Source organism: Portunus trituberculatus, chromosome 37, assembly GCF_017591435.1.
Source record: "Portunus trituberculatus isolate SZX2019 chromosome 37, ASM1759143v1, whole genome shotgun sequence".
In the NCBI taxonomy this organism is placed as follows: Eukaryota; Metazoa; Arthropoda; class Malacostraca; order Decapoda; family Portunidae; genus Portunus; species Portunus trituberculatus.
In genome coordinates, this window is record NC_059291.1 from 10,470,663 (window position 1) to 10,483,162 (window position 12,500).

Sequence of the window (12,500 nt, forward strand, 5' to 3'; positions counted from 1 at the left end):
GCTACATATATTAATTAATATATTTTCCTCTTCTTTCTATTTTTGTATTCTGTTCCACGTTCATTTCCGGTGTAAATTCAGTAGGTGTTAGTAAGAGCTAAAACTTGTACAAAACTCTACGGAATTAGTATGGTAGAAATGTACGTGTTTGTGTATGTGTTTGTGTGTTGCTACTTTCTTACGTATGAGGGTTAGTATATTGCAATTCAAAACAACCACTTGAATTTCAACAACCAAACGAGGGAGTTAACGTGCGTATGTATATGCATGTGTTTGTGTTCATAACTCCCAGTCTATTCAACACAGTGCCTCTACTCTCGACACAGTGTCAACGGTGCCAACAATACAACGCCACAATAGCTCAGTTACCTTGAATGTGCCAAGACAACACGTGGCAGGGCTATACACCTTCAACCACCCAGCCAGCCACTAATGAGGCGAAGGAGGAGGTGGGGTGGGAGACCAGGAAGGAGGAGGACACGGTCGACAGAGTTGAGTGTGTAGCAGCACCAATTGAAACCAGAGTCGCCGGCCAATTAGGAAGACGAGAATGAATTTGAGACGTGAAACCATTGATGAGAAGACCAAGTTTGAGAGTTGATGTTACGTATCTGTCTGTTTGCATTGCCTCTCCATCCCTTCCTCGCTCTCTGTCTCTGCATTTCTAAGTCTTTCCGCTTTCTCCTTTGCATCTCCAGTTTTCTGTCTCTTTCTTCTTGCCCTCAGGTACGTCTAGGTAAGCTCGTCACCTGCAGGAGGAGTGTGGACAGGTAAAGGTATGCAAAGGTATGATTTATTGACCTACCAAATGATTTATACAGGGCAAAAAAGTGGATTCCTGAAACGTGTAAAAAGAAGTGACATTGTTATTGTTTGTCTTCCTTCTTCTGCTCCTTATCTTCATCTTTCTTCGTCTCGTCGTCGTCGTCGTCGTCGTCGTCGTCGTCGCTCTTCTCGTCTTTGTCGTCGTCGCAATGGTTATTTTTTTGTGATTTTTTTGTTATAATAGAAAGCGTGAATAATTTTTTCATTCAATACAATTAATTATTTAATTCATTCATTACTCTCTCTCTCTCTCTCTCTCTCTCTCTCTCTCTCTCTCTCTCTCTCTCTCTCTCCTCTCCTTTCAATCCATGAGAACTGCAAACCGCAGCCATTAATCACTTCTCTTAATGCAGTTTGTGTGCTTTCTTCCTCACTGACACACACACACACACACACACACACACACACACACACACACACACACACACACACACACACACACACACACACACACACACACACACACACACACACACACACACATAAACACGGGGTACACTACATTCATATCTCCGTCAGGCATCAGACGCAACTCTCGCCCCGACGGAGAAGCGGCGTACTCGGGGTGTCGGCGTCATCTCGGCTTCCTTGTCTGCTCGGAGGCGTCGTCCTTCTGTCAGTGTCCAGGAAGTCATCGGGCGGCGGCAGGCTTGGCTCGAGTGTGTCAAAGTCCTGGTAAAGGGTCGGAGGGGCGCTGGGGTTCTCCTGGGGGGCGGTATAGAGGATATGGAGCCCCCCGGGAGGTCGTGGAGGTAGCCAGAGGTGTGCATGAGGTGTTCCGTAGGGTAGTACGTCCCCTGTGGAGGTCCCGGGGCGTGCGTGGCAGTGAGCGGATCCACACCGGGGTAGGTTAGGTCCGCTAGTGTCTGCGAGGGAGAAACTTACTTATTTTTCTTCGCTTCTATGAACGTTCTAGTTATTAAGATTTCGGATAAAATATTCTTTCCCTGAGTAATTTTTTCTCGTCCTAATGCAAATTAATCTAAACTAATCTGTCCTGACCTGACCTGGCATGACCTACTCTTACATAACCGATGATAATATATAAACAGACGTAACCTCACCTCGAGAAACCTAACTTGTTAACTAAACCTAAATCAATCTAACGTATTTTAGCAAAACATTACATAATTCAACGTAACCAAACCAAACCTTAGCGAACCTAACCTAAGCTAACCAAACCAAACAAAATCCAACATAACAAAGGCTGTATAGTTTGACATAAAGGGAATTTCAGGAGAGGAAGAAAACATAAAAGTAGAATCTTTGCAAGTGAAATTGATTGGAGGGAAGGTTAAGGTATACATATTTTCCTCAATGCCAAAAATGTAAAAGGAATGATCAAGACACAAAGAGAATGGTAATCTGTACCGGAAATGTTCAATCTGCCTCGGTACCTTTGAATCTGATGAAGGGCGTGATGGAATTAGTCGGCCTCATAAAGCAGAGCAATTCTTTCGTTGACACACAAGTTAACGTGGTGATGGAGTCGTTACGTGACTGACTGAAGAGCAATTGTCTTACTGAATGAGTGAATAAAGTTAACTGATCGCCTGACTGAATAGTAATTTACTGATAGACTGACTGATCAAATAACTGCATAGAACAACTAACTAATTGTCTGACTGTCTGACTGACTGAATAAATATCTGAAGGAGTAGAAGTTAAATGAATAACTGAATAACTAACTGGAAGACGAAAAAAAACTCACTGACTGACCGACTGAAAAGAAAAAAAATACTAACTAAAAGAGCTAGCTAACCAAATATATCAAATTACTGATTGACTTACCAACTGAAACATATTAAATCATTGTCTTACTAAACTTACTATACCAGACACTAACACGGCAAACTGACCAACCAAGGATCTAGACAGCATAATTTAACACACCAACCATTTAAGAGGGAGGTTTCAAGACATTTATCCCTGTCATTTGGCTAACCCTTTCAGATCTATAAGGGGACTGGCGAGTGAGTGGACCTCTTTATTTGTATAATTTTTTTTATTCCCTTCGTCAGATTTTTCTTTCCTACATAAAAAAAAAAAATCACAATATCACACAAACAACAAAGGTGAGAGGGGCCGTGGTTACCTGAGGGGCGTGGAAGGCGGGGGGCAGGCAGGTGTATCCCTCGGGGGGCAGAATAGTGGCCGGGCCCCCCATACCGCCCCCCGTGGACTCTCTCAGGGGGATCACATCAGGCTCCAGATCACTCTCCGGGTCAACCTGCACGGGAGTTGGAGGAGGAGGAGGAGGAGGAGGAGGAGGAGGAGGAGGAGGAGGAGGAGGAGGAGGAGGAGGAAAAGAAGAAGAAGGAGGAGGAGAAGGAGGAGGAGGAGGAGGAGGAGGAGGAGGAGGAGGAGGAGGAGGAGGAGGAGGAGGAGGAGGAGGAGGAGGAGGAGGAGGAGGAGGAGGAGGAGGAGGAGGAGGAGGAGGAGGAGGTTAGAGGGGATTGTTGATTAATTAGTTTTCGCCACCCTTTCATCCTCTTCATCCATCTCTCTCTCTCTCTCTCTCTCTCTCTCTCTCTGCAGCATTTCCCATCAGCGTTCTTCTCTTCTCTTCCCTCTCCTCTCCTCTCCTCTCCCTCCCTCTCCCTCTCCCTCCCCCTCAGTCTCTTTTATCCTGTTCAAATTTATTACTTTCTCTCACACCCTCCTCTCTCCTTCAGGCAATTATGACATAAGCCTCTTCTATTCTCTGCTCCTGCTCCTCTAACTGCACTCGTTCTTCTTTCTCCTCCTCTTCTTCCTCCTACACCTCTGCGCTCCATATCCTAACAAACCAGATTATGCTATAGTGCTCTTTCACAGTTCATTGCATTTTTAGTTGAACAGTTTTTAATTCCTTTGATTTTAAGTGTATTGGTGAACTGACTCATTTCCCATATCGCTCAATGAATACAGTTCTCCACGCGCTCAGTAAAATCCACTTTGTTGTGATAATTCCACAAGGATAGTTTAAACAGGTGTAGAATGTAATGAGTGAGTAATTAAGGTGTGTGAGGAGGTAGCAGGTGTGTTAGTGTTTTAGCAGATGTGAGATTTAATAGGTAATTCATAAAGGTGTGGATACAACAGGTGTGTGGATAGTTTAAACAGGTGTAGGATGTAAACAGTTCTCCACACGCTCAGTAAAAAGCTGAAAGTGCATGGGTGGATGGATGGGTGAGTGTGTATGTGGGTGGGTGATAAGATGTCTTCTGCAGTACTATCCTGTCCCTCTACTGAATGCAATAAGTTTCCAAATAACCATGCGAGGTCAAGGTGTGCTGCTGTTGTTATTGGGAAGGCGGGGAGGAGCTTTTACTTTATCATCACATCCCCTAACCAAGGAAAATGAGTTCATAAACAAAAGTCCAAAAGATCTGTCAGTGTTGTTAGGGAGAAGAGTGGTGTGTGTGTGTGTGTGTGTGTGTGTGTGTGTCACTGTTTGATCTGCTGCAGTCTCTGACGAGACAGCCAGACGTTACCCTACGGAACGAGCTCAGAGCTCATTATTTCCGATCTTCGGATAGGCCTGAGACCAGGCACACAACACACACCGGGACAACAAGGTCACAGCTCCTCGATTTACATCCCGTACCTACTCACTGCTAGGTGAACAGGGGCTACACATGAAAGGAGACACACTCAAATATCTCCACCCGGCGGGGAATCGAACCCCGGTCCTCTGGCTTGTGAAGCCAGCGCTATAACCACTGAGCTACCGGGCGTGCGTGTGTGTGTGTGTGTGTGTGTGTGTGTGTGTGTGTGTGTGTGTGTGTGAAGAGCATTTTGTTCTACAATCCAATCACTTGTCATAAATAGTCCAAGGCCAGACTTGTTGAGGTTTGGGCAAAATGTGTGATTCTTTGTAACCCTTTGAAATCTTTTATAATCTCTCTTGTCTTACCTGCATGTCCCGCTCCAGGCACGTGTCCAGGTGTCCGGGGCTCAGCATGGCCGCCGTGCTCTCACTCCTGCTGGGAAGTGTCCTGCTGGCTGCAGTCTTTACCTTGGGCTCGCCCCTCGCGCCCAGAGAAAGGCAGTGGCCAGGAACGAGGGACGAGGATGATGACGAGGAGGAAGGGGAAGGAGTCGTTTGTGCCTGCTCCTCCCTCCTCCTCCTCCTCCTGCCGCGGACGATAAGAAGAATGATAAGGAGGCTTCCCAGGAGGAGCAGGCCGCATCCTGCTCCTAGGGCGGCGGCGAGGACTGAGGGGACTTCCAGGGCGCCAAATAGAGGGTCGTCTGGTGTCTCGCCGCCCTCACTCTCCGCCCCGTGTGGACTCTTGCCCCCGTCCCGCACTTCTGCCTCCGAGGGACCGTCTGGGAAGGAAAGTAGGAGGAGAAATGGACAGTGTGGTGGATTGCTGGCCTAAAGAGGATGAGGAAACGAAGGAGGAGTGGAGAAGGAAAATTAGGAAAACTTGATGAGGAAAAATAAAAAAAAACAAAGAAGGAAATGGAGGGGAACTGATGGATTGTGGGGAGCGAATGGGAGGAAGTGAAATGGTGAGATAAAAAGGAAGATGATAGGTTTTGATGTAAGAAAGGGAAGAACTGAATGAAAGACGTTTAGATGAGTAGACGAAAAGGAAGAGAAAGAATAGATCTGATGGATTGTGGTGTAAAAATGAGAAGAAAATAAAGGATGACGTAGAGATGGGAAGGGGAAGAGGAAAAAAAAAAAAAGAGGTGATGACTTGTGAGGAAAGAACGAGAGGAGATGAAGGGAAGATGCAAAGATGGGGAGGCGGATGAGAAAAAACAAAAGGGAGAAGATACAAAAAGAAGGGGAAGAAAAAGAGCAGGAGGAAGAAGCGAAGGTAATGGATTAATATACAAACGTGAAAAAAACGAAAAGGAAGAACTAGGAAAGACTAAAGAAGAAAAAAAATATAAAAAAACAGGAATACATAATTATCAACTAAACACAAGAAAACATAACGAAGACAGACTAAGAATGGGAAGGAAGAGAAGAGAAGAAAACACAGAAGTAAGGAGGGAAGAGGAGGAATAGAAGGAGAAGGAATTAGTGAGGATGAGGTGATGGTCTGAGAGAGAAGAAGTGAAGAATTCAAGGAAGGGGAGGAGATATTAAGTGAAGGGAGAGAGAAAGGAGAAAGGGGAAGCGAGGGAAGGTTGATACGGTAAAGGCACACAACAGTAATCTCACGGCGAGGAGGGGAACATTTTTAACCAGAAGTGTGTGTGTGTGTGTGTGTGTGTGTGTGTGTGTGTGTGTGTGTGTGTGTGTGTGTGTATGACTATGCATGATAATAATAGTAATGATAATAATAGAAACAACAACAAAAACAACAACCTTCATCTCAAGAGCAAAATTAAGTTCTCAACACGGAAATTGAAAAAAAAAAAAATAGATAATAGACAAGAAAACTAAATGAAAATAGAGAAAGAGGTTAATGAATCAATAATTTCACAAACACGAGAATTAAAGAAGTTACAAAAAAAAAAAATAATGAATAAAAAAAAAAGGGTGAAATAATGAATGAACAAACAAAATGAGTTCAAAACATCTTCATTAGTAACGCAATATTCGCTTGGTAATCTTTCAAGTTTAGTTTAATTTCATTTCAGGTATTTTTTCTTTCTTTCTCGTAAATATTTTTCTCTTCCAGAATATCGTATTATATCTTCCTCACTTCCTCAGTTTCTTCATTTTCCTTCACTCATTTCCTTCTCTTCCTTGCTCAAGCTTTTACCATTTTTCACTTTCACTCTCTTAATCTCCTTAAACTCTCTCTCTCTCTCTCTCTCTCTCTCTCTCTCTCTCTCTCTCTCTCTCTCTCTCTCTCTCTCTCTCTTCCTCTATCGCATTACTTTTTCTTGCCTTCTTATCTCTTATCTCCTCAAACTTCTTCCTTCCTTCTCTCTCTCTCTCTCTCTCTCTCTCTCTCTCTCTCTCTCTCTCTCTCTCTCTCTCTCTCTCTCTCTCTCTCTCTCTCTCTCTCTCTCTCTCTCTCTCTCTCTCTCTCTCTCTCTCTCTCTCTCTCTCTCTCTCTCCTTCACTCTTTTCTCCATAATATTTTTCTTGGTTTCTCCTCTCATTTTCTTCCTCTTTCTCTCTCCTTTTACTCCTTTATTCCTTTTTCTCTCGTTCTATTTCATATCTTACATCAATAAATCTTTCTTGTCTCCACTCCATGTCTTCTTTCCTCTTCCTTTCTTTCTTTAGAATCATCAATTTTTCCTTTCTTTATCTACAGTTATATTTTTTTCCATCTTTAGCAATTTTTCTTTTTTATTTCAGTATTTTTTTTTATCCTCGGGAACATATTCTATTTGCTCTCGTTCTCCTATTTTTTCCTTTACCTTATTTTTTCTATAGTTGTATATTTTTGTCTAAATTCCTCTCGTCTTTTTCCTTCCCTTTTAAGATATATCCCGTCTTTCTTGTCGTTGTGTTTCTCGTATTATTGCAACAACCAACAACCTCCTCCTACTATCCTTATCTCCTTCATATTTCATCCCTACCTTCCTTTCTCCTCTACGAAACACACCCCCTTTCTCTTCTTCCTTCTTCTTTTTACTTCTTCCTAACGCTTCTATTACACATCCTCTCCATTATTTTCCCTTCAAATCTCACCCATCTGAATCTTACCATCTAAAAAAAGGAAAAAAAAAAAAAAATAACATCCTCCACCTTTCTTTCTCTTTCCTCTGACGTTTCTTTTCATTTATACATTTATCCCATTTCGTCACCAGTACTTGCCCTTCCTTTGTGTTCCCTCGTGGTCGATACACCAAAAGCACTAAGAGAGCTGCGCCTGGCCACGCTGTCACTCACCATACAGCTGGTAGACAGTGCCGTTCGTGCTGCGACTGCTGACGGTGAGAACAGCTGCCTCACTCACGCCCTTATCGTTCACCGCTCGCACTCTCAGCTGGTACCTGCCCCCCACCACCAGCCCCTCCACCTGTGGCAGCCCAGGGAGGAGGCGCGGCCGTGTGGATGGAGGGAGATGGGGGGAGAGACGGGGGAGGTTATAAATAGCTCGGTTAGAGGAGAGAGAGAGAGAGAGAGAGAGAGAGAGAGAGAGAGAGAGAGAGAGAGAGAGAGAGAGAGAGAGAGGATGTAAGATAGATAGATAGATAGGAGAAAATGCGATATGAAACGACTGCAGGTAAAAGAGAGAGGAGAGAGAGGAGAGAAGATTGGAGGAAGGAAGAGGAGGGAGAGAGGAATGGGAGGAGGAGGAGGAGGAGGAGGAGGAGGGGAAGGGAGGGGAAGGGAGAGGCAAAAGACGAGAATGGAGATGAATGGAGGGAGGGGAGACGGGGATATGAGAAACAGAAGATAGATGAATAGAGAGGAGAAGAAAATAGAAGAGAAAAGAAAAAAGGAAGACGTGGAGAGCTTGCGAAAGAGAACAACTGTAAAGAAAAGAACAGAGAGAGAGAGAGAGAGAGAGAGAGAGAGAGAGAGAGAGAGAGAGAGAGAAGGAAAAGTAATGGAGGACAAAGACGAGTGTGACAGCACAACCAAAAGATTAATAGAGCAAAATGAAAAATAATAAATAACTATATAGAGATGTCGTAAAATAGAGCAAGAGCAAGGAAGGAAAGAAGGAAGGAAGGAGGAGGAGGAGGAGGAGGAGAAGAGGAGGAGGAGGAGGAGGAGGAGGAGGAGGAGGAGGAGGAGGAGGAGGAGGAGAGCATGGGGAGAGAAGAAACATGATGACAGGAATAGATGGTGCAAGAAATTATGCACTAAGGAAGGAGATGAGGAAGAGAAGAAGAAGAAGAAGAAGAAGAAGAAGAAGAAGAAGAAGAAGAAGAAGAAGAAGAAGAAGAAAACACCAGAAAAATAAAACATCGAAAAAAAAAGAAAAAAAAAATTACGAATAAACAAAACCAAACAACAACAACAACAACAACAACAACAACAACAACAAATAACAACACACCTGAAACTCTGGCTCCTCCATGGCAGTCACGTTGAGGGGGAGCGGTGGGTAGGAGGGGGTGGGAGAGGTGAGTGGGGGTGGCTGTCAGGAGGAAGTGCTGAGGAAGGCCCCCGCTGCCCCCCGCCTCGCACCTCACTCTCACTTCACTCGCCCCGCCCCCCACCACCGTGCAGTTTGTGGGGGGCTCCGGCTTGCCTGGTGGGGAGGGAGGGGGTGGGGAAGAAGTATTGGCTATTATTATTAGTGGTGGTGGTGGTGATGGTGGTGGTGGTGGTGGTGGTGGTGGTGGTAATGGTAATGGTAGTAGCAGTAGTAGTAGTAGTAGTTGTTGTTGTTGTTGTTGTTGTTGTTGTTGTTGTTGTTGTTGTTGTTGTTGTTGTTGTTGTAGTAGTAGTAGTAGTAGTAGTAGTAGTAGTAGTAGTAGTAGTAGTAGTAGTAGTATGTATGTATGTATGTATGTATGTGTTTATGTATTCGTATGTACTAAGTATGTGCAATAAAAACAGCAACAGCAACAACAACAACAACAACAACAACAACAACAACAACAATATATATATATATATATATATATATATATATATATATATATATATATATATATATATATATATATAATACTGATAACAATGACAATATAAGCATAAATTTTTTTTTCTGCTTCATTAAGGCTGCATTACAACATTTCCTTAACTCATACCAGGTCATTATTAAACTATACATATTCCTTCACCTTCCTTTCGTTTAGCTCTGCACATTATCGCGTCAGTGGAACACATTTTTCATTATTCAGATTATTCACCTCAGTGTCCTAAGTTCCATAAATAACCCACATTTTTCTGTTTTCTATCTTCATTCTTTGCTCATATTCTTTCCTCCTTTCATCCATTCCTCTGAGCATGCTTCATTTCTCCTCTTCTCTTTCTTTTTGAGTATCTTTTGTTGTATGTTTTAATTCCACCTGCTTTAAATTCTTCATTACAAATACCTAACTTTTGCTGTCCTATCTCTTCTTTTGTTTTTTTTTCATTTTCTTTCATATTTTACCTTAGTTCAGTCTTTTTTCAATATTCTTTCTCTCTTTACTTGTCTTTGTTAACGATACGATGATGAAAATACTTCATTTCCATTTTTGACCAACATGAATTACCACCAACATCATTTACCATCACCACCACCATCACCACCACCCATGCACCACTAACACCCCCCACCAACACCATAATCATCACCACCACCATCACCACCACCATCATTCATCCATGCACCACTAACACCACCACCAACACCATCACCACCACCATCATTCACCCATGCACCACTAACACCCCCACCAACACCATAATCACCACCACCACCATCACCACCACCATCATTCATTCACCCATGCACCACTAACACCACCACCAACACCATAACCATCACCACCACCATCACCACTATCACCACTTGCCGTCATCACCACCATCAATCACCCTCATCACAGTTCACTTGCAGCAGCTTTCTCCTCATCATTATCACTCTCCCTTTTTCATCATTATCACCCTCATTATCTATAATTATCACCCTCATAGTCATAACCATAATCATACTCACTACCACCACCACCACTACCACCACCACTACCACCACCACCACCACCGCTGTCAGGCACTCACCAGCTGGCACTATGTGGAAGACGCACGGGACTTTCTGGGTGCCAATGGGGTTAGCTGCCCAGCATAGGAGGGTGCCATAGTCCAAGGAGGTCATAGGCGTGTAGGTGATGGCACTGTGACTGCTGAGAGACGTGAAGCGACCCTGGGGAAAGAGAAAGAGAGAGAGGTCAGTAGTAGTAGTAGTAGTAGTAGTAGTAGTAGTAGCAGTAGTTGTAGTAGTTAGTAGTAGTATGATTGGAAATGTAAAAGGAAAGAAGAAAAATAGAAAAAGAGGAAGGAATTGAGGAAAGAGAAGAAAAGCTAATGAAATAAACTTAACGAGAGAGAGAGAGAGAGAGAGAGAGAGAGAGAGAGAGAGAGAGAGAGAGAGAGAGAGAGAGAGAGAGAGAGAGAGAGAGAGAGAGAGAGAGAGAGAGAGAGAGAGAGAGAGAGAGAGAGAGAGAGAGAGAGAGAGAGAGAGAGAGAGAGAGAGAGAGAAAATATTATACAAATTAGGAATCAACATCACAAAGGCGTTATGCAATTCGTTTTTATGCAGCTGTTATTGTAGCTCTTGTGTTCAAGCGTCACACTTTGCTGGAATATGAATAACGAAGCCCCAGAGAAGGTCAAGGGTCATGTAGAGAGTAAGAAATATTATATGCCAGAGATTTGGGGTTTCAATCTTCCTCTGCTCTCTCTCTCTCTCTCTCTCTCTCTCTCTCTCTCTCTCTCTCTCTCTCTCTCTCTTTCCTTTTCCTCCCTAATTATTCAAAGGAGAATGGCAGTGTAGTCTTTCCATTATGGCTTGTGTGTTACTTTAATTTGTCTTTTTTTTACTTCAGTTTCTCATGCTCTTCTTTTATTTTATCCCTGTTCTCTTATCAGGTTTGTTTTCAAAGGAACAACTAAATTTTTCTATCTTATTTTGTGTCTTCCTTTCCTCTTCTTCATAGCACTTTCACATACAGTATTTTTCTTTACATCCCACCTCAAGGTCTAGATTTTGAGATGCTTTGCTCCTCTACCAGAACTGTTTTCAAAGGCAAGTGCAATCTTATCATCTTCTATAGGGGTTTTCCTTTCCTTCTTCCCTGTACTTCCATTTCACAGCTCTTCTTGTATTTCTTCAGTTGCTGGTCGTTATGTGTCCGAACCATCTAACTCTCGCAACCAATTTGTGTCTCGTCAAAATCCAAGACTTTCATTATTCATCTGATCCTTGTTTTTGCTGATCATGTCCCTCGTCGCGCCTCACATCCATCGCAACATTCCGATACTTATACCTTTTTTTGCTTCCCTCAGAGAGCCCAAAGGAGCTTTCATAATAGTAATAATGGAAAATAACTACCAAAATAGAAGCAACACAAGGAAAGTATAATCAACAAACACTACAACTTGTGAGGAAAACAATATAAATATGTAATGTGTTTAGTACAAGTGGAAGCTACACTATATACCTTCCCTACCAGCACTTAAGGGATTGCTGGCAAGCCCTATACCACCTCGAGGGCTCCCTGGTGGTGGCTCCCTATTACCACATGTGGCCAGGTGAGCAGGGAGCCTCTTAAAACACCACGAAAGAGAGTCTGGTGGGTGTGTATGAAGATTTCCAGTTTTGTAGCGTCCTCAAAATTGTTTACGGTGCTGTAAACGCCAGAGAGAGAGAGAGAGAGAGAGAGAGAGAGAGAGAGAGAGAGAGAGAGAGAGTGTGTTTACCTTCCGTTTCATCCACATTTTACGATACGTCCATACTTCCTCCCCTGCATTTGAATCCCCATCTTAAAGTGAAAAAAAGTCCTTTACTCAGCTGATTCACACAACATGCGTAGCACGCGCACACACACACACACGCGCACACACACACACACACACACACACACACACACACACACACACACACACACACACACACTAACAATATATAATGAACACAACATAGACACGCACGCTCGCAAGGACTCAGGATTATTTTATGATTGTGTGACGTTCAATCATACATTGTTTTCTATTATGAGTAATTCTTTTGATCTATTTTTATCAGTTTCTCTCGTTGGAAATCATTAGAAAGTGATGTTCTGACGGGGCTGAGAGTGTGAATGACGTGCATATGAGAGTGTGG

At 43.2% G+C, this 12,500-nt stretch overlaps 1 protein-coding gene across 1 annotated transcript in view; it reads right to left on the bottom strand.

Moving 5' to 3' along the window:
* Positions 1-5,000: 5,000 nt before the first annotated feature.
* LOC123514118 (nephrin-like) overlaps positions 5,001-12,500 on the bottom strand; it is a 69,182-nt gene continuing 61,682 nt past the window's right edge. Inside the window, exons 11-14 of the mRNA XM_045271767.1 lie at positions 10,400-10,541; positions 8,742-8,936; positions 7,622-7,751; positions 5,001-5,139 (exon numbers count right to left, since the gene is read on the bottom strand). Of these exons, the coding sequence (XP_045127702.1) occupies positions 7,693-7,751; positions 8,742-8,936; positions 10,400-10,541 (396 nt within the window). The 3' untranslated portion in view covers positions 5,001-5,139; positions 7,622-7,692. The remainder of the gene's footprint in view (positions 5,140-7,621; positions 7,752-8,741; positions 8,937-10,399; positions 10,542-12,500) is intronic.